This window comes from Rhineura floridana, chromosome 18, assembly GCF_030035675.1.
Source record: "Rhineura floridana isolate rRhiFlo1 chromosome 18, rRhiFlo1.hap2, whole genome shotgun sequence".
NCBI classification, from domain to species: domain Eukaryota; kingdom Metazoa; phylum Chordata; class Lepidosauria; order Squamata; family Rhineuridae; genus Rhineura; species Rhineura floridana.
Genome location: NC_084497.1, coordinates 19,095,537 through 19,117,915, shown reverse-complemented (window position 1 = coordinate 19,117,915; position 22,379 = coordinate 19,095,537). Strand labels below are relative to the sequence as shown.

The following is a 22,379-nucleotide window of genomic DNA, read 5'->3' as shown; positions in this document are numbered from 1 at the left end:
GCAGTGGGATCTTGTGAAATCTGTGCTAGAGCGGAGTGAGAAAAAATAAAAACGACGATCCTGGCTGGTGGTGTCCTGAGGTGGTGCCTAGTGAAAGGCGGTAGCCACAACCAGGTGGGAACTTGACAGGTGGAGCCAAAGGTGGGAACGTCACAGGCACCTCTACTGTTTTTTATCTCTTTGTTGCCCTGCCGGGATTTCCCTTCAGCACCCTGCCCAGGAGGAAGGACGGTCTCAGCTGACTGGGCCGAGCCTGTCCAGGAGGGACAGGGCGCTGGGTGGGATTTCCCCGGCTTGCCATTTTATATATTTTTGCAAGCAGCTGCCTGCTTATTTTTTCTTTTTGCTTCTCCTTTTTTTGCAACTGGTGGCTCTTCGGAGCAGAGACTCCTTCACCTTTTCTCTGCTGCTTTCCCAGCACAGAGGTAAGTCCCCAGGTTGGGGGCTTTTGGTTCCTATACTGGTTCCTATAAACAGCGGTCAGTTTTATCCTTCAGGCAACTGCGGGGAGAAAATTGTGTCAAAAAATAACTAGGAGATTCTGTGTATAATGGAATGCTGACATCTCACAAGCAACTCACAGGCGCAGCAGACAAACAGCCGCCACCATCCAGCTGATTGTCCCCAGATTCTAGCACTCGGAGATAGACTGCCTCTGATTGTGGAGGCTCCAAAAATCCAACTGGCCCAGTATTCTGTTTCCAATGGCAGCTGGCCAGAAACATCTAAGGAAACGCATGAGAAGGCAAGGCCTTCCTCATTGTCCACCCCCCCCTTTACTGTATTTCGTCCACTGAAGTATACTGCCTTGACAAGTGGAGGTTCAGTTTGGCTATTCTTGCATAAGAAGAGCCAAGGGGGTTTGCCTCTAATTTCAACAGTCTGCTTCCCACAATGGACTGACCAGAAGCCTCCAGCAAGCCTGTAATGAAGGCATGAAAGATGATGGCTTGCTTCCCTGTTGACAGTACCCAGCATCAGATATACCACCTTGGGATATGGAGGTTTTGTTCAGGCATCGAGGCTAATATGAATCTGAACAAGCAAGGATGGGGAACCTGTCACCCTCCAGATGTTGTTGGACTACAACTCCAAACTTTCCTCACCTGGGGGGCTGATGGAGTTCAGCAACATCTGGAGGGCCACAGATTCCTTGTCGCTGCAATTAACCTGTTATCTCCCTTCAACTGATGCCTTTTCTCCATAGGCATGTGAGCCAGGCTCTCCTGGCCTTATGGAAAGCTCTGAAACGGGCTCTCAGTTTCACCCTTTGAACCTGTCAAGGGAGGAGGCAAAGGGGTTGGCCCATCTGGGGGGGGGCGTTTCTTTCCTGGGGACCTTTGAGACTCCCAAGAGGCAGCTGCATACTGGAGTTACCATGCAGGCCTTCCATTCTCTGGGATATAAAGCCCAGGCAAAGGCATGCAAAAACAGCCTCGCCTTTGGCAAGCAAATGTCCTGCAGAGCCTTCCTTGCAGGCAGATTTCAGTCTCATCGGCTGGACAGCAGCAATGCCAGCTGGCCTGGCTCCCTGCCCAGGGCTCCCTGTGGAGCCATCTTCAAAAGTTTTGATGCCCAGAGTTGGCTTCCGCATCGCCTTCTCTCAAGCTTCAATGTGCCACCCAGTGCTGAGTTTGTGGCCAGGCCCACAGGGGTCTGCTCTATGTTCAAGCTGCCCATCCGGAATTCGGTAGAGGGTCTGGATGTGGCTTTTGTGGGAGTCCCTCTTGACACGGGGACCTCCAACCGTCCTGGGGCCAGGTGAGTGTTGAGTGTGCTGGGCACAGGTGTGGGGCTGTAATGCTGGGCTGGAAATAACGGTGGGGTGGAGGGAAGCCAGATAATGACACAGAGTAAGACGTTGGGGCAGAAATCCAGGGCAGAAAGAGCGTGGGGGGGTTGTCTCTAACTGCAGCAAGGCTAACTGACCACATTTTTGTGAAAGCGAAGTCATGCACATGCCAAACAAAAAAGAAGAGCCTTCCTAAGGCCATTAAGCCCAGAGTCCAAAATTACCTAACCGCACCATGAGCAAAGTTCAAGTCCAGGCACTGCTGAGAATCTTAGCAATGAAATTAAAGAATACAGTAATGTCTCAGTTAGCAAAGTAGATGCGTTCCTGGGCATTACTTCTTTAACAGAAACTTTGGCACAAGAGGTAGGAATAACATGGAAAGAATAGGGATGGATTCCCACACCACAAAAAAGAAAAGCAGTTCAACATATTTCAGCAAACTTTTTATGCAAAACTAACAGAAGGCATGTCTGAAATGAAACAACCATAAGAACATAAGAAGAGCCTGCTGGATCAGGCCAGTGGCCCATCTAGTCCAGCATCCTGTTCTCACAGTGGCCAACCAGGCGCCTGGGGGAAGCCCACAAGCAGGACCCGAGTGCAAGAACACTCTCCCCTCCTGAGGCTTCCGGCAACTGGTTTTCAGAAGCATGCTGCCTCTGACTAGGGTGGCAGAGCACAGCCATCATGGCTAGTAGCCATTGATAGCCCTGTCCTCCATGAATTTGTCTAATCTTCTTTTAAAGCCGTCCAAGCTGGTGGCCATTACTGCATCTTGTGGGAGCAAATTCCATAGTTTAACTATGCGCTGAGTAAAGAAGTACTTCCTTTTGTCTGTCCTGAATCTTCCAACATTCAGCTTCTTTGAATGTCCACGAGTTCTAGTATTATGAGAGAGGGAGAAGAACTTTTCTCTATCCACTTTCTCAATGCCATGCATAATTTTATACACTTCTATCATGTCTCCTCTGACCTGCCTTTTCTCTAAACTAAAAAGGCCCAAATGCTGCAACCTTTCCTCGTAAGGGAGTCGCTCCATCCCCTTGATCATTCTGGTTGCCCTCTTCTGAACCTTTTCCAACTCTATAATATCCTTTTTGAGATGAGGTGACCAGAACTGTACACAGTATTCCAAATGCGGCCGCACCATAGATTTATACAACGGCATTATGATATAGCTGTTTTATTTTCAATACCTTTCCTAATTATCGCTAGCATGGAATTTGCCTTTTTCACAGCTGCCGCACACTGGGTCGACATTTTCATCGTGCTGTCCACTACAACCCCGAGGTCTCTCTCCTGGTCGGTCACCGCCAGTTCAGACCCCATGAGCGTATATGTGAAATTCAGATTTTTTGCTCCAATATGCATAATTTTACACTTGTTTATATTGAATTGCATTTGCCATTTTTCTGCCCATTCACTCAGTTTGGAGAGGTCTTTTTGGAGCTCTTCGCAATCCCTTTTTGTTTTAACAACCCTGAACAATTTAGTGTCATCAGCAAACTTGGCCACTACACTGCTCACTCCTAATTCTAGGTCATTAATGAACAAGTTGAAAAGTACAGGTCCCAATACCGATCCTTGAGGGACTCCACTTTCTACAGCCCTCCATTGGGAGAACTGTCCGTTTATTCCTACTCTCTGCTTTCTGCTTCTTAACCAATTTCTTATCCACAAGAGGACCTCTCCTCTTATTCCATGACTGCTAAGCTTCCTCAGAAGCCTTTGGTGAGGTACCTTGTCAAACGCTTTTTGAAAGTCTAAGTACACTATGTCCACTGGATCACCTCTATCTATATGCTTGTTGACACTCTCAAAGAATTCTAATAGGTTACTGAGACAGGACTTTCCTTTGCAGAAGCCATGCTGGCTCTGCTTCAGCAAGGCTTGTTCTTCTATGTGCTTAGTTAATCTAGCTTTAATAATACTTTCTACCAGTTTTCCAGGGACAGAAGTTAAGCTAACTGGCCTGTAATTTCCGGGATCCCCTCTGGATCCCTTTTTGAAGATTGGCGTTACATTTGCCACTTTCCAGTCCTCAGGCACGGAGGAGGACCTGAGGGACAAGTTACATATTTTAGTTAGCAGATCAGCAATTTCACCTTTGAGTTCTTTGAGAACTCTCGGGTGGATGCCATCCGGGCCCGGTGATTTGTCAGTTTTTATATTGTCCATTGAGCTTAGAACTTCCTCTCTCGTTACCACTATTTGTCTCAGTTCCTCAGAATCCCTTCCTGCAAATATTAGTTCAGGTTCAGGGATCTGCCCTATATCTTCCACTGTGAAGACAGATGCAAAGAATTCATTTAGCTTCTCTGCAATCTCCTTATCGTTCTTTAGTACACCTTTGACTCCCTTATCATCCAAGGGTCCAATTGTCTCCCTAGATGGTCTTCTGCTTTGAATGTATTTATAGAATTTTTTGTTGTTGGTTTTTATGTTCTTAGCAATGTGCTCCTCAAATTCTTTTTTAGCATCCCTTATTGTCTTCTTGCATTTCTTTTGCCAGAGTTTGTGTTCTTTTTTATTCACTCGAGCAAGCAGGCAACGGGCAGCCGCCGCCACCACCACCCTGTGCTTGATCTCTCTCTCTTTCTCTCTGCCATCCTCCCCTATACTCGAGCAGACGTGTCTGCAGTAAATGGTGCTTCCAGGGCACGCGAAGCATTGTTTACTGTGGAGGTGCCTGTGGAGCACCATTCCAGCGATATGTGAGAGAGCTGCCTGCAGCAGCCACAATCCACTAGACAAGGAGCCACATCTGACTATGTCAGAGTGTGCGCCTCCCCATCCCAAAAATTACTTTGTTACTCTTGGAGGAATTGTTAACTGTGGTATTATTCTAACTATGTCTTAAGGGCTCTACAGGGAGAACCAATGCAAAAGTATGAAATCCTTTCACTCATTCATGCCACATTTGTGTGAATTGCTTCTCCAATGAAGAAGCTTCCAGGACACGCGTTCCAAGGAGGGAAGGCCAAATATATCAAATTTTGCTTTCTCTATCTCATTTTTCAACTCTGGTTCACCACTTTTCTCCATCAGTTTGCAATTTTTGTTTTTAAGTCATCACAAAAATTCACCAGCATCTCTGCACACATTTTTCCTGATATACATATGTCCCTATGCAATTTTGCCTAATATACAGTTTTGCAGGCATTTTTGTATATTTTCACTAATATATTCCTTTTTATGACTACTTTCCCCTAGTATATGCAGTTTTTAAATTGCAGAAGTATATTGCAGAATTTGGAGGAGTGCAAATTTGGAAGGATGGCTGTGTTTCTGTTCACAGAGTGGCTCGGAAAGTGTGAATGAGGCAGCTCTGCCTTTAAAGATGAACTGAACTGAATATCTCCCCCATTCCTAGCTGTGATGATCAAATGCTATTTTATACAGTAATACCTCAGTTAACAAAGTAGATGTGTTTCTGGACATTATTTCGTTAACAGAAACTTTGGCACCAGATATAGGAATAACATGGAAAGAATAGGGAGAGGCTCCTACACCCGCTCATAGATGGCAGGGGCAGCTTCAACAGGGGCTTTAAAGGGTACCTACCTGGCACTCGACACCTGACATGCTCATCCTCCTCTGAATCATACTGGATCCTTCCCTCTCCTGCCCTGGGAGAAAGCAAGATATCTCTTTAATGCAAAGCAAAGACACAGGCTAGTCAGTTTCACCCCAGCAAAGCAAAGGTACAGGCTTATCCCTTCATTGGTAGCAAAGCAAAGACACAGGCTGGTCAGTTTCACCTTAAAGCAAAGGCCTAAGCTTGAAAGTTTATCCATAGCAAAGCAAAGTTGTTCACTTTCACCTCTACAAATGCCTTCTTAAAAGGAGTTAGTGTATTGGTGTTAATGTATTGGTACATAGACCCCTCTATAGGCTTTTTCCAAAATTCTCATTGTCCAGATTTCTCCTTGAGTTTCTGAATAACCTGGGCCCTGTTCACATGTTACAGTCAACGAGTGTACAGTCTGTGTACCCGGGTACACAAGTAGTTGGGCTGTACACTTGTACTTATTCACATGTAACATTCAATGACTGTAGTCTATGTACCTAGGTACAAAGTAGCTGGGCTGTACACTCGTACAGTTATTCACATGTAACATTCAACGAGTGTACAGTCTGTTATTTACACATTTGCTGCCAGGGAAAGAAAATGGCTTCAATGACACTTATTAAATGCGCCATTGAAGCAATTCCCTTTTACTGGCAACAAGGCAAGGCATTCTGGGTCTGTTATACTTCCTGAAACTGTTGCCTGTCAAGGGGTACCTTCAATAGAAAGAGTGTTGGCAGAAACAGGAATGTAGTTTTACTCTTTTCATTTTTCCTGCAGATTCTTAAGTTTTTAAAATCAAAACACCAACTTTTAAAAAGAAAATACTAACCTGTAACTATCATAATTATAGTTATTAAAATATTGCATTTTTCATTGCCTGTTATTAGAGTAGGTATAGTTTTTGATGTAGGCTTTCATGAAACAATCCTATAATACATGTCTATACATTCCTATAGAGATCAATAGGACTTATAGATAAATCAGTGAAAGTGCAGACCTAAATATACTGAATATTTATATATGAAAATATTTTGAGGGAGCTGCAACAAAAACCAGCTGCTTAAAAGATTATGAACTGAAACTATTCTTCCAGCATGGTACACCTGATTCTTTCTTGAGGATATCATGTGTTCTAACACACAAAACTACACTCAAAATATAAATGTGGGGGAAATTATCAGTTGGGCTTTCCAGCCTACTGCTCCCACTGTAACATACTCTGTATCCTGGAAAGCCTTTCCTGGTATTTGGGAAACAGGAAAGCTCTGGGCTGTGGTTGTTATGGGTTTTCAGTAGAAATTTTTGTAGCTCAGTATCAAAAAGTGATCATCAGTATCTCTTTTTATGATCTATGTCAGTGGTTCCCAACCTTTATGGGTACGGGACCCCCTTTATAAGCTCAAAAAATTTTGTGACCTCCCTCCAGGAAGGCAGCTTGGCTTCCAGGAAGGAAGGCGGAAAGCAGCCTTTCCTTGCAGCCTTGCTTCTTTTTGCTTCACTAAAAGCCCTCTCATTGAGTAAGGGCGTCATCAGCAGTGGTAGTGTGAGGAGACGGCAATCAGTGGTAGTAATTCCCTCTTCTTTCTGGTAGCTTCACCCTCAGCCTCCTTTTGTGTCTGCCATGTATTTTATAGGCAGATACCTGCCTTTGGTGCACCTGAAAGATGCTCTTGCACTTCGGCAAAAGTCCTCCCCTCTCATTTGGAGCAAGGTGTCATCTGCAGTGGCAGTGGGGAGCAGACAGTGTCCAGGGAGTGAAGACTTTTTCAAAAAAAAAAAAATTAATTAATTTCTTTACTGTTCGCAGCCCCCTCTGGATTACTTTGCGGCCCCCAGGTTGGGAACCACTGATCTATGTCATAATATTTAGCTTTTGGCCAGCACTTTAAATGCAGGGTGGGCAGAAAGTAGATCAAAATGTATTGGTGTATCTCAGGATGACTCACAGAAGATCAGTGAGGATTTCAGACTCCTGTTTCACAATGAAAACAAGAAAATGACCACCCCACCATTATACTGCTGAAATGAAGAAAGTGGGGGGTAATCAGAGTGGATTTTGTGTGGAAATACTGTGAGCTCAGTTCAATTTTGGAACTCAAAACAAATTCCTCGGCTAAGAATTATTTAACTCTAAGTGCATATATTTTGTGGCTTGCTCTGGTTGGTGGATCTTGGGTTTTTGTAATAATAATAATAAAATCAATACAAAAAACTTGAAGTCTAACCATCCTGATCTAGAGTATTAGATCCTGATCTAGTCTAACCATGAAGTCTAACCATCCTAACCATAGAGTATTGCCACCCTGGGCTCCTGCTGGAAGGGCAAGATATAAATCAAATATATTCGGTTGCCCCCGAATTATGGAACAGTCTCCCCGATGAGATTCGCCTGGCGCCTACACTTTTATCTTTTCGGCGCCAGGTTAAAACCTTTTTATTCTCGCAGGCATTTTAATTTAATCTATCTTTTTAGCTTTTAATGTATATCAGGTTGTTTAATTGTTTAATATGTATACTTTACTGTTTTTGTGATTCTATTGTATTTTATCCTATGTTGTGCACCGCCCTGACAGCCTTCGGGCTGTGGGCAGTATATAAATCAAATCAAATAAATAAATAAATAAACAATAAACAAACAAACAAAACATCACAACCCTACAAGGCAGGTTTGTGTTACCATAAAACCATGTGATGCAGCTACGCCTGACAGCAGTTTCTAATGGAGGCAGCCATTATCATGGGTTTGACCATCAGGTGTGTCTAATTTTGATGCATGACACTTGACATAGAAGGTAAGAGCTGCACAGAGATGAGCAAATCCACAGTTTTTCTCTTCTCGATTTCTGGATTGCTTTTTTGAAAATGCCTTCTTTGGCAATGTTTTGGAGAGTCTTACCTCTGCTATTGTAGTTTCATTCTTGCAAGCACTCCTTTGAACCATGCTACAACAACCCTGCAAGGTAGGTCTGTGCCCATACAAATGATTTAGTGCAGGGATGGCCAGAACATAGACTGTGATCTATTGGTAGATCCCTGGGAGATTTGTAGTCAATTGGCAAGCACTTCTGGCTTCCAGTTGATTAACAATAGCAACAAAAGGGCACACATCCGTTTGGAAATTTGACAACTGAAATTAAGAATACTTGTGGAAAGTAGGAATAGATCTATGTGTGGAAAGACTGTGAGCTCATCTCAGTTCTGATAACCCTGTGCTCAGCAGCTTTGCAGACACCATTTTGTTTCATACTAGACTTATGTCTTTTGCAGCTGGCTGCAGTTGGTGGTTCTTGAGGTTTTAGCAAAACACAGGGTGGATGCCAGACTCTGCAATAGCAGTGCTCTCTCAGTAATGGCAGCATTGCCACTCACTGAATGGGGCAAGGTGCCTGCAAGTTCAGAGCTGGTGACACCACCATCCTGCAGCAGGTGGGCACACACCTGCAAGCTTGTGCTGCATTCCACAAAGTACCCCCAACCTTGCCATCTCTGTGCTACTGCCATTCTCTCCCCCCCATGTATCACTGCTGACCTATGTCATCAAATTATTGGAAGAGTCTTGGCCATGTTTCTCTTTCTTGACCTTTAGGAGGAAATAGAAAGCACACAACAGAATTTACCTTACCATTGATTTCAATAGGTTTTAAAAGACCAAGGAAGAGAAGTATAGTGGGTAATTTATATTGGATTTATAGATGTACTGTAGTGTACAAGTTCTGCAAAGGCCAGTGTGGTGTAGCAATAAGAGTACTGGGCTAGGGTCTGGGAGACCTGGATTCAAACCCTCATTCAGCCATGAAACTTACTGGGTGACTTTTGGGCTAGTCACCTTCTCAGCCTAAACTACCTCATACGGCTATTCTGAGATGCTGTGTGTACGTATGCCACACTGAGCTCTTTGCAAGAAAGCTGAGATGTAAAGGAAATAAGGCATTAAATAAGATTAAGGCTACAATCCTTTGCACAATTACTTGAGAAATTATACATATAATTTCTGAGCAATGTGTTACCTAGCCATTAAGTTATTTTATTATTGCAGTTGTGATAGCAGCTATTATTCATTATCTGAACAGGGGAGTTGGAGCAAGTAAGATGCAGTAATGGCCACCAGCTTGGATGGCTTTAAAAGAAGATTAGACAAATTCATGGAGGACAGGGCTATCAATGGCTACTAGCCGTGATGGCTGTGCTCTGCCACCCTAGTCAGAGGCAGCATGCTTCTGAAAACCAGTTGCCGGAAGCCTCAGGAGGGGAGAGTGTTCTTGCACTCGGGTCCTGCTTGCGGGCTTCCCCCAGGCACCTGGTAGGCCACTGTGAGAACAGGATGCTGGACTAGATGGGCCACTGGCCTGATCCAGCAGGCTCTTCTTATGTCCTTAAGTTTTGGAATCTATTTGTGGCACTATCCTGAAAAATAGGTGTACTAGTAACAAGCAACAATAAGAGTCTCATACACTGAACATTTAACAGCCATTATAAATTTTATAATATTTATTGATAAATCACCTAGTATTTAAAGGATTGAATTTAGAAGTTAAAGACTGTAATTCTATATTCACAGTCACTTCAGGAGTAAGCCCCATTAAACTCAGTGGGACTTACTTCTGAGTAAATATGGCTAGGCCTGGACTGTGAGCAGCCACAGAGACAAACTCCCCTCCCTTTCTCTGCCCCCCAACTGTTTATTTTAAGGGGCTGGAATCCTAATGCTTCTTACCTGGGAGTAAGTCCCACCAAACTGAATGGGATTTACTTTAGAGTAAGCATGGGGTTAGGATTGTACTAGGAATGTAATCAAACTTAATTTTGTAAAAATTAACAATGTAAGTCCTTGCCTTGCTCTAGCTTCTCTGAGAGAACACTTGCTTTTTTTTAGGCAATCCTAACGCCACATACCTGTAAGCCCCATTGAACTAAGTGAGACTTACTTTTGAGTAATGTTTTTAGAATTACACTGTGAGCCCTCCGAATCTCTCCCCCTTCTCTGGCTCCCTTCCGCCCTTCTCTCAAGACAGCAGTTTCCACTCGCCTGAGCCCACAAGAGGCTTAAACTCCATTTAAACAAATTTATTTTTTAAACCTAGCTCTAGCTTCTTGACAAGTCTCTCTCACATTTTTAGGGTTACCTGGGGGTAGGCCCCGCTGAACTCAGTGGGATTTACTTGAGTAGACATTTTCCCTCCTTCCTTCCCTCACGCACATTGCTCACACAGAAGCTCCACTTACCAGGGAGCAGGCCCCACTGAACTCGGTGGGATTTACTTCTGGTTCAGACCTTTTTAAAATTCAAATGTGGATTCTCCAAAGCTTTACCTCTTCCCCATTTTTTCCTCCTTCCTTTCCTCAGACTCGCTCATTGCCAGCACACAGAAGCACTGCACTCAATGGGACTTACTTCTGAGTAGACTTTAAAAAAAAATTGCAGTGAGTCCTTCAAAGCTTCCCCCCCCCCCCCCGTTTCCTGCCTCTTCCCTTCCCTCAGGCTCCTTCGTTGCTTCAGACTGGCCTCCCTTCCCTATTTCTTGCAATTTCCTCCATTTTAGTTTCACAGTATTCATTTTTCCCGCTCTGTGGCTCCAGCAACTGACGTTTCCTGGAGCCCATTTCTGATTGGCTGCTGCTGCTAGAACGAAGGCTCAGGCTGTCCCCGGAGAAAAACTAATTGCTCACGATCAGCTCCACGTGGACAGCATGCAGGGAGAATCACCAGGTGAGCAGAAGACGTCTTTTTTCAGGGTACCTGTACACGTGGTGATTTTTGAAATCACCACGTGTAGACTCTTTCTCAAGAGCAGCTGTACCCAGGTACAGGGGGCTTCTACCTGGGAACAGAGTAACATGTGAATACCCCCCTGATATTCCTGCTTTGCAAGAGGAAGAAATGCAATGGATTAAAACAACACAAATTTTGTACAAAGCACTGCACATATATGGGGTGTGTGTACAAACAAAGGGGTTGGTATTGTGTTAGGGCACCAGTGATGGTCCCAGAGCTATTTTGAGTGGGCCAAAGACCACTGGTCAGATTCTATTTGAAACTCACAGTTGAAGTGGAAACGCATTGGCCTTCAATGGTATGGAACATTCCCTGAAGTGGCGCTGTTGGAGAGGCTCACAATAAGCCGGGAGAAATCAACCACAAACATGCAGAATGTACCCTTTGTTGTTGTTATGTGCGTTCAAGTCGATTACAACTTATGGTGACTCTATGAATCAGCGACCTCCAATAGCATCTGTTGTAAACCACCCTGTTCAGATAATGCAATCAATCCATATCTTGTTTGGCCTTCCTCTTTTTCCACTCCCTTCTGTTTTTCCCAGCATTATTGTCTTTTCTAGTGAATCATGTCTTCTCATGATGTGTCCAAAGAATGATAACCTCAGTTTCATCATTTTAGCTTCTAGTGACAGTTCTGGTTTAATTTGTTCTAACACCCAATTATTTGTCTTTTTTGCAGTCCATGGTATACTCAAAGCTCTCCTCCAACACCACATTTCAAATGAGTTGATTTTTCTCTTATCCACTTTTTTCACTGTCCAACTTTCACATCCATACATAGTCTGACCTTATGTCCAGCCCGCTCGCAGCCTCAAACTCTGACCAGGAGGAAAGTCATATGTTCTATATTTCTCTGCAACCATGACAATAAGAAACTTTTTACAAGGAGAAACAACGGTTCTTTAGTGACTTCGGGTCTCCTGGGTAAGATCTGCAACATTTCCAGACTGCCGCGGGACCTTTACGGCCCTCACAGGCCAGCCCTGCAGGCTACCTTAGCTCAGGAAACAGATCTTCCATCCTTTCAAGCTTTCTACTTGGACGTTGACTTTTAGATCAATTTCCCAGCTCCTGTATCCTTTCCAACTGGCACAAGGATCCTCTGGCCCACAGGCCTAACCTGGTCCACCAGGTCTCTTAAGAAATCTCCCCCTGCATCGCCCATTTACTTTGTTTCCACACTTTTCCTCCCTCAGTGCATAGGAAGGAAAAAAGTGAAGTGGGGAAGGTCTCTTTCCTTTGTGGCTGGGCTGTCAACGAGGTGTGCCTGGCACCAACACTGTTATCTGTCAAGACTTTCCTCTTCTCCCAGGCGTTTTGGCATGTGTGTTTAAATTGCTTTTTAAAAATGTGTTTAAGTTTGTCTATTTCTTTTTAATGTTTTTAATTGTTGTGAACCGGCCAGAGAGCTTCGGCTATGGGGTGGTATATCAATGCAATCAATCGATCGATCGATCAATCAATCAATGTTCATCTTAGGGATGAGCAAACTCCACCATTTGATCAGGACATAATTCAGATCAGATTCATTTCCCAGACATAAAACAAAACAAAATCCAGGCACCAAGCTGGGCGTGGATTGGGCCCATTGGCAGCACTAGATCTGTGCAAAGGCTTAAAAGTGGCTGAAGTCCTCAAACCCTCAAGGGGGCTTTTACACTGGATCTTTGGCACGTGCAACACTAACATGCACTGCAGGTCTGGGGAAAACCCTAGGCCCAGGGTCTGAATACAGCCTTTCAGGCCTATCTGTTTCTGAAAATTCTCCCCAGGCCTCCCCCCTCACTGGTTTGCACCCTTCCTGAGTGTGTTTTGTTTGGCTGGAAGGGATCCTGGAACTTTGATGTTGCCTCTCTTTTGTCTGGATGAAGGACAGAGGGCTAGTGTGCATTTCTTCAGAAACTAGCCTACTGATCAATGGTAAAATGTACATTCATTGCTCCACCACTAGCATGTGGCTCTTAGGGGTTACCCGTAAGGAAATATGTCCCCAGGCTGGAAAGACGATACACTGCAGGGCATAACAAAATCAGTGGCTTTCCCCCCCTTCCCCCAGGTTTGGTCCTCGCCACATCCGCGCCGAGTCAGTAATGGTGAGAGCGTTCAACCCAAGCACTGGAGCAGATCCGTACCATTCCCTCGTGGTGGCCGACATCGGTGATGTGAACATCAACCTGTATAACCTGAAGGACGCCTGCAGGCAAATCCGAGAGGCCTTTCAAAAGATAGTGGCAGGGGGCTGCATACCCCTCTCACTGGGTAAGGTTGTAGCCAAGTGGCCTGAATCTAGGATAGCTTTGATCACAGTTGTTGTTGTTGTTGTTATGTGCCTTCAAGTCGATTACGACTTATGGTGACCCTATGAATGAGCAACCTCCAAGAGCATCTGTCATGAACCATCCTGTTCAGATCTTGTAAGTTTAGGTCTGTGGCTTCCTTTATGGAATCAATCCATCTCTTGTTTGGCCTTCCTCTTTTTCTACTCCCTTCTGTTTTTCCCAGCATTATTGTCTTTTCTAGTGAATCATGTCTTCTCATGATGTGTCAACAAGGAAAAGGAGGAGGGGACACCCCAAAGAACCTAACTTTAGTTTGAGGGCGGTACAGTGATTGCAGACTGGCTGTAGTGTAAAACTGTTGTTCACTCAGCTGAAAAGAGTAGCACAGGGCTATCCAGGTACCTCCCTTGGCTATGAAGGAGAAAGGGAGGGGAGCAGCAACAGCAGCTTGTTGTGCAGCTGCTCGCCTGGAGGCAAATCCGACTCTCCCTGGGTGAGCAGCGAGTGATCAAATGAAACTCTGGTGTGATGCAAGTGTGGCAAAAAACTACAGTCTTAGTGCTGCACATCACAGTATCAACACTTAGTGCTGTTATTCCTGAGTATATAGAATTGCACAGTAAACATCAGGTCCAACTCTGGAACCTGACAACCTAAGGTGCTCCTTTCTCATTTTTAATATCAGACACTTTGGGGCTGTCTTCCCTTGACAACTGTGCTTCTGTCCTGGGCAGCTGATGAAGATCGGACAGCTTTCAGTTGCGTCCCTTGGCCAATCATCATCATCATCTTTATTTAAATTTGTACACCACTTTTCCATATAAATATGCCAAAAGTGGCTCACAACAAAACTTAAATGTATTCGCTCACTCACCCTAACGGACTGGCCCCCACTGGTTTAGGGGGGTGCAGGGCAGCCTAGCATAGCGGACTCAGTGGGAACGACGGGGAAGGACTGGGCTTTCCAAACACATGCAACATTCTACGCAGCAATCAGAATAGGTCTTGGCTAGCCAGCGCTTAAAAAAAAAAGTCAGCTGCTAAAATGCTTGACGTAAGGCAGAGAGAGCGAGGTGGGTGCAATCTCTCCACCAGCCATCTTCATGCCACCTTTATTCTTGCAGGTGGAGACCACACCATAACATACCCCATCCTGCAGGCCGTCGCTGAAAAGTGAGTCTGAATACGAAAAGGCGACAATAACAGCAGGCAGCTTGCACCAACCCCAAAGCTTAGGAGATGCAGCTTTTTACTAGAACCCCAAGTTCCAGCAACCAGAGCCAAGGACACAAGACATGCCAGGCGCCTCTGGGCACCTCCTGTGCCACTCCTGGTTGCCCTTCTTCATTTCAGCAGCCTAATTTAGATGGGAAAAACCATGTGTTGTCGCTGCTGTTCCACAATTCGGGAGTCAAAAAAGTTTTGTTAATCTACTGCAAATCAGCCAATGGATCCCAATCTACCTTCCTCTCATCCTGTGCTCATTTATGTATGCATAGACACACATTTTGGAGACTGTTGCTGTATCTTCAAGGTTCCTGGGCTCCTGTCCCAGGGGGCTTGCAATAGAGAGGGGCATGCGAGTGTCTAGAAACTCATCTCCTGCACAAAGGTACAATTTGCATCAATTGCTCTGCCTGTCTGCCTCTAGCCTTGCCCACCACTGGTATGCGGCCCCCAGAGGGTTGCCCAGATGCTACGTAGCCCTCAGGCCGAAAAAGTTTCCTCCCACCCCTGCAGCAGTCGGTTCACGCCCTCTTGCACCCTTCCAATATTTCCTTCTTTCCCCAGGCACGGCCCGGTGGGGCTGGTACACGTGGACGCTCACACGGACACGGGAGACGAAGCCTTAGGGGAAAAGATATATCATGGCACGCCATTCCGGCGCTGTGTGGACGAGGGGCTCCTAGACTGCAAACGGGTCGTTCAGATTGGAATCAGAGGATCCTCCTACTCTCGCGACCCTTATAAGTATTGCTGGGACCAGGTAAAACTGCATAATCAAACATAGTATTACTCATTAAGCATCTAAAAAAAACTCATAAGTATGGGCGGTTTGTTGGTTACATTTATATCCCACCTTTTACTCCAAAGAGTTGAAGCTAGAGTACATGGTCCTCCCTTTCATTTTATCCTCAACAACAACCCTGTGAGGTAGGTAAGGCAGAGAGTGACTGGCCCCAGGTCATCCAGTGAGCTTCATACCTGAGTAGGGATTTGAACCACTGTCTCCTGGGTCCTAGTACAACAGCTTCACCACTACCGTACTCTGTGCCGCAAGAAGCCAGATTCTGCAGTCATAGGATCATAGACTAGTAGAGTTGGAAGGGGCCTATGAGACCATTTGCGTCCAGCCTGCTCAATACAGAAATCAAAGTTAAAGAATCCCCAACAGGTGGCTGTCCAATTGCCTGTTGGAATGTCTCCAGTGTTGGAGAGCCCACCACCTCCCTAGGCCATTAGTCTTGAGAAGACTGAGGTGAGATATGATAGGTTGTCGCACAGAGGAGGGCCAGGATCTCTTCTCAGTCTTCCCAGAGTGCAGGACACAGAATGATGGGCTCAAGTTACAGGAAGCCAGATTTTGGCTGAATATCAGGAAAAGCTTTCTGACTAGAGCGCTACAATGGAACCAATGACCAAAGGAGGTGGTGGGCTCTCCAACACTGGAGGCCCTCAAGAGGCAGCTGGACAGCCACCTGTCAGGGATGCTTTAACTTGGATTCCTGCTCTGAGCAGGGGGTTGGACTTGATGGCCTCACAGGCCCCTTTCAACTCTATGATTCTATGATTCGCACCTGCATAGAAGCAAAAGTAGGTACTTCATCAACTGCGGTAGGGGTTCTTCAGGCCTGGAATTCTCCCCTCCAAATCTTCCATCAGCTATTTTTTTGTTTCACATCTCAACAGGGTTTCCAGGTAGTGCTAGCAGAAGACTGCTGGATGAAGTCGCTAGTCCCTTTGATGGCAGAGGTGAGGAAGCAGATGGGACACAAGCCCGTTTATATCAGCTTCGATATCGATGGGATAGACCCTGCCTATGCTCCCGGCACCGGAACACCAGAGATTGCTGGCCTCACCCCTGCCCAGGTAAAATGGGTGTGGAAGAATAGAAATGTTACAGATTATATCAAGGGTAGCGTTCTAAGCTTCTAGGAGTTGAGCTTGGTCTGCTTGAGGTCTGGGGAACCTGTGACCCTCCAAATATTGCTGGTCTATAACTCCCATGATCCCCGATCACTGGCTACCTTGGTTGGAGCTGATGGGAACTGGGATTCAACAGCTTCGGGAGAGCCACAGGTTGTCTATCCCCACTGTAGGAGAGGGAAAACAGCACCTGAGCAGGAGTGTTTGCTCAGAGCTCTACAAACTTCCATTTTATTTCACTTGTTGGTAAGAAGTTGATTAGGAGAGCATGTACGTATGGTTTTTTTTACTTCCTTTTCAACTTAACTTTTAATTTTTTAACTTTTAAACCAGTTATTTTAACTTCGTCTGAGCTCAACGTGATTCATAGATGGTATACTGCGTGTGTGTGTGTGTACTGCCTTCAAGTCGATTCTGACTTATGGCGACCCTATGAAGAGGGTTTTCATGAGGCTGAGAGGCAGTGACTGGCCCAAGGTCACCCAGTGAGCTTCGTGGCTGTGTGGGGATTCGAACCCTGGTCTCCCAGGTTGTAGTCCAACACTTTAACACTACACCACACAGGTGTAGTCCAGCCTTCTTATATTTATTTATACTCACCTCTGTGCTGCAGGAACGAGTTCTGCTAAGCTTTGCAAGCTTAATAAGAGAAAACCAGGAAGGGTTTTCTTTTTCGGTAATTTTTGTAAATGCAACGATCTGAGCAGCAGAAGAGATAAGGTGTCCTTTCAGCTGCAAGTAACCCGGTGTTGCAAGCAGCAGTCAGCAGTGCAAATTGGGGCGGATACATTTATACTGCTGAAAGCACTTTAAACAGCTCAAACTTCCATTCTGGGAAGCCAGTGTTGGAAATTGCATTAGAAGATATCCCCGCTGCCTCTTCTTCCCACTTGGATGTCACCGGTCAACTGTGCAGCGTCTATAGCAGCCTTTCCCAACCGGTGTGCCTGCAGATGTTGGACCACAACTCCCATCAGCCTCAGCCATTGGCAATTGTGGCTGAGGCTGATGGGAGTTGTGGCCCAACAACATCGGGAGGCACACCAGTTGGGAAAGGCTGGTCTATAGCCTATTCAGGTGGTGCACATCTGTGCCCGTTGTCAATCTGCCTGGACCACCGACGATAAAGATCTCCTTTCGCAACAGGGGTTAGGAAGCTTTCACAGCCAGAGGGCTGCATTCCCTTCTGTGTATCCTTCCAGGAGCCACAAGCCAGAGGTGGGCAGAGCAACACATGTAATGTTACCTTTGCACACTAGGTCCGTTTCTACACACACACACTGACAAACACCCTCTCTATCTAGGCAAGAGAGGCATTATCAGGGTTCAAGGATGTCACAGCCAAGCAAAAACACTGGCGGAGGGTGTGAATCAGGGCTGGTGAGGGATGGGGCCTGAAAAGAGGCCTGAGACCTGGAAGGCCACATTTGTTTCCTGGGTCTGACTACAAAATGAGCTTTCCTTCCACTCCAATTGAGCGGGCAGGATAATTCTAGAGTTACTCCCCACCCTCGACCCACTTGGCTTCTTTTGCTTTCAAACAGGCTCTGGAGATTATTCGCGGCTGCCAAGGACTCAATATCATTGGTGGCGACCTTGTTGAAGTGGCTCCAGTCTACGATGCTTCCGGTACGTGGATGGACAGGCATGGTATATCTGGACATTGCCACTTAGCGACCACCTGAATGGGGGGGGGGAGAAGTGCAGTGCTGAGCTCTGTGCAGTCCTCCTCTCCCACACAGCACCTCCAAGAAAGTAAGCCACTGCCAGCCCCATTTTACAGATTTGGAAAACTTGGGAAACTGAAGCGTAAGGGCAAAACACCAGCTCTCTTCTGGGGCTATCACAAAATACAAGTCAGTCAGCCTGTTGCTCTGTCTGCAGCAGCCAATGGTTGAGAGATCCACCAAATCTCTTAATTTGACTATTGACAGAATGATTTCTACTCCCTTTGCTTACAGGTAACACATCGCTCCTGGGAGCAAATCTGCTCTTTGAAATGCTGTGCGCCCTCCCTCACGTGAAGACAACATAAAGCATGCCACGGCAGCTTCTGCTTCATGCAAAAGATATCCTTAATGCACAAAGACCTCCTTGCAGACAAACATAGAATCAGGACTTTGCATTTTACCCATGCTGGGTCTGTATGACTCACTGATCACTACCTGCACCGTTTTCAGACAACTGAAGCCGTTGGAAAGGTGCACAAGTCCTGGGGATCTCTTGTTTTTAGATAATAAAGCTGCTAATCCTCATTGATGCAGGGTGTGTGTGTTATAGCACAGGACACAGCCATCCAAAACCTAAGACCACCAAGCAATGACAGCCAAGTCCCAATCTTTCACCAAAAACATAGTAGTTTGCAGAAATGGCACACACACAAAATAATGTACAAATTATAATCTATTAAGGGCACAAGATGAAAACATATCCCTGGATCTTCACAGCTAGGATGGTCTTTCTCTCCAGATGTTGCTGGACTACAGTTCCCATAATTCCCTGCCCACTGGCCATGCTGGAGGGGGCTGATGGAGCTGTAGTCCAATACTGGAAGGGCCCACGTGACTACCGCCCTATTACATTGAACTGAAGGTCCTGGCAACCCAGAGTTCTCTTTCCTACAGTGGCACACCGGATGCCTTTGGGAAGCCCACAAGTAGGCTGTGAAGGCAACAGCCCTCTCCTGTTGTTTGTCCCCAGGCAACTGGTATTCACAGGTATACCGCCTCCGAACCTGGAGGTTCCACTTAGACCTTCACCGCGTTCTCCATCTGAACCCCCTTTTAAAGCCATCTAAGCCAGGGACCACTGCCACATCAGCAAGCTCCACAAATTTAATTCTGCCACATCATGGAAATTCAGCGGTGCAAGAGCTGACTCCAAAGAGCATCGTACTGCCATAATCAATCCCATCTACCTGTGTGGTCACTTAACGCCAAAGATTCACTTGAAAACACCAAGCCACCTTCTGATCACACATTAAAATAATTTTATTTCAGTTGCGGATCTGTAAGAGTCTGAAGGCAAAACCAACCAAAAATAAAATTAGTGCCTGTTCACAAATACACACAAAAAGACAATTTGCCCAATAAATTATTTATTCCCAGACCTCCCCACCCAGGGTATCAAAAGTGCAAAATATTTCAGCTTTCTTTGCAAACCAATCCCTCCACCTGGGCTGGACGATTCACATCAGTTCCTGACAAATCTTTCTACGGAACACAGAAGACAAAATGGCTGTCAGAGGGACGTTGCGGGGGCGAGGACACAGAGACACATTTATGTCAAAGGAAAAGTAAACAGCACATGTGAGGAACAGGCACTATGATTTCCCTGCTAAAGACGGTTAGCTTCAGGTTCTAGGAAGTCTGAATAAGAAAGACTTTGTACAGCTCATGAATCACCGTGAGCCATAAAGCGTGGCTTTACAGTGCAGAAGCAAAACTCCACCCTTCCCACTGATGCTGTGAGAAAATAAACCGCAATCCTTGGCTTAGTGTTACGTCCCAACCATTGTCATTTGTTCTGCTCCATTAAACCATGATCAGTCAGGCAAGGGCAAACCTTGGCTGAAGATCATCATGACTTGTTTTCTCCCACTGCGAGCTGGGAGGAGCAAACTGGGCGCTGATTTTCCTTCTACCACCACAAACCATGGCCTACGGCTCACCGTCATGTTTGAGAACCCAGGCTACAAGCCTAACAGCAGGCAGTGGAGGCATTCGGCTCTCTAGATCACCGAGAGAGGGTGGCTGGTTTTATAGCGATGTACGTTTCTGTTAATGGAATTAATGGATTCAGTTTAGTCAGCAGTTTTGGCAAAGGAGAGTCTTCGGTTCAGCATTACTGGCAGCAATGTTCTTTGTGTGGTGGAACACCATGCAGATGACCTCCGAGACAATCCCGGACCTTCTGAGCCAAATGGCAATCATGAAGATGCCAAATCCAGCAACGGGGAAGAGAGAATTGCATGAACCTGGGCAATTGCACTGAGTTGAGGAGTGCCCACTTCATACATGAGCTGCGCTGCATGGGAGAGGCGAGGGATGGGCATGCAACCACCACACCGCTGCCAGTAATGTTGTACACCGGAGCTAGGAGAGCTACCGTCAATCTCTGATGCACCAGCTGCAGTTCTCAGGCGGACTGCAATAGGACAAATAGCAGGAAACAGCCTGGCCACACGCGAACTTTATCCTGAATTTCCTCAGAAGATTGAGAGTTCATTTTAAAGGATTTTCTCCCGACACTTTCGCTGGATGTTCCTTTACCTATAAGGCTCCACTAACCACATGCTAAGAGGTGTCCCTATGATAGCCAAGAACAGCTGGCGCTTTCGACATGATTCGAACCTGGCAGTGTGTTCATTCGTATCCCAGCGCTAAGTGTTACAAAGTACATGTAGTTAAAACAGTGCTGACTTCTTGGCCAGCACATCCTATGCATTTCTTCAATTTGCTTGCTGATTTGCTGAGGTACTCAAGCCCCCCTGCTCAAAAAGCAACCAGGCAGACACCACGGGCACCTTTCAACTCTCTACTAGAGAGTGCCTGGGGGGAGCTGCTTAAAACTTCTCTGTTGCTTGTTTCCAGACACTCCCTTTCTTGCATCTAAGGGGATCCTTGCAGAGCTAGATACGACAGTTCAGAGTGACTCCCAGAAGGTCAGCTCTGGTTAAAGGTACCATGCACCAAACCTTTTGACTGTTGTTAACGGGAACTTTCCGACCTACTTTTGTAGAAACCTGATGCTCTTGCAGCGGTCATCCCAGATCAGTTTCCCAAAACTGGCAGGAAAGGGATCCTGTAATGAGATGGCCACAGCACAGGAACTACTTTGCCCACCTCTTTAAAAGGGCAGGTTGCGTTCTTGCAGTGACAGTAAGGTAGCAGTTGTGCTGCTATTATGGGGTAGGGGTGGAGAGGCTTCATCCATCCAAGGAGTCACTCCTGTAACTATGGAAGACAGGGTCAACCCCCTCCCAGCACTAGTGGGGAACTGCTACTTAAAGAACAACACATTGAGAGCTAAAACGACATATCCTCTCCCCTGGCATAGGGCACCACTTGTGAGGTGGCAAGAATATGCATCACCGAGAGCTATTCTACACATTGGGGTTGCAGAGTTCTGGGCCAGGCTTGTGGGGTTGGGTCGATGTATTTTTGAATGAAAAAAGTGCTCCCTGGAAGTAGAAAACAAGCACATCAGGGAAAGGGCTGCATTAGATCTCTCTATATATGATGCGCTAGGCTACTATGCAGAGGAGTGGTTTTCTTTCATTTTTACACAGAGAGCTTTCAAATATATGTCACACACACACACACGCAGCCTGCAGTGGGAAGTATTATAGGGTGTTTCCAACTAAGTGCCACTCAGAGCAGACCCACTGAAATGAATAGATCCAGTGGAGCCACAGCCATTTATTTCAACGGGACTACTCCGAGTGGGAGCAATGTTGGATGCAACCCACACTTTAGAATTCTACCACCTCTGCATGCGATGTGTAGATTGGCTCTAAAAACAAAGTCAACTAGGCATTTTGCGTCATACTGAATGGTGCAATCCGAGAGAGGGCAGAAGGGCAAAAGGGCAGGAGAGAGGGGGGCAGCTTTGCACCTCTGCAAACAAACAGCCACCTGGAGAGCAGTTTCAGAAACATTTGGCTTAGGGGTGATAAGGAGTTTAGCCCTACAAGAAAGAAAGGAAGAAATCCCACTGGCACCTAGGCAATCCAGTCGTTTCAAGGGCATTTCCTGGGAGATACAATCATGAGAGAGGCACTGTAAGCTCCTCGATAGAAAGAATTGC

The 22,379-nt window shown here is 45.9% G+C and overlaps 1 protein-coding gene across 1 annotated transcript; it reads left to right on the top strand.

The window, feature by feature from the left end:
* Nucleotides 1-1,341: 1,341 nt before the first annotated feature.
* Nucleotides 1,342-18,826, top strand: AGMAT (agmatinase). Its single transcript, XM_061602060.1, has 7 exons — nucleotides 1,342-1,761; nucleotides 13,202-13,404; nucleotides 14,549-14,597; nucleotides 15,216-15,411; nucleotides 16,335-16,514; nucleotides 18,116-18,200; nucleotides 18,533-18,826. The coding sequence occupies exons 1-7, from the start codon at nucleotides 1,379-1,381 to the stop codon at nucleotides 18,604-18,606; spliced, it is 1,170 nt and encodes a 389-aa protein (XP_061458044.1). The 5' UTR covers nucleotides 1,342-1,378; the 3' UTR covers nucleotides 18,607-18,826.
* Nucleotides 18,827-22,379: the final 3,553 nt, after the last annotated feature.

Coding starts and splice junctions, on each gene's coding strand:
- AGMAT (XM_061602060.1), top strand. CDS start 1,379: ATGCAGGCCTTCCATTCTCTGGGATATAAAGCCCAGGCAAAGGCATGC. Junction 1,762..13,201: donor TCCAACCGTCCTGGGGCCAG/GTGAGTGTTGAG, acceptor CCCTTCCCCCAG/GTTTGGTCCTCGCCACATCC. Junction 13,405..14,548: donor CTGCATACCCCTCTCACTGG/GTAAGGTTGTAG, acceptor TTATTCTTGCAG/GTGGAGACCACACCATAACA.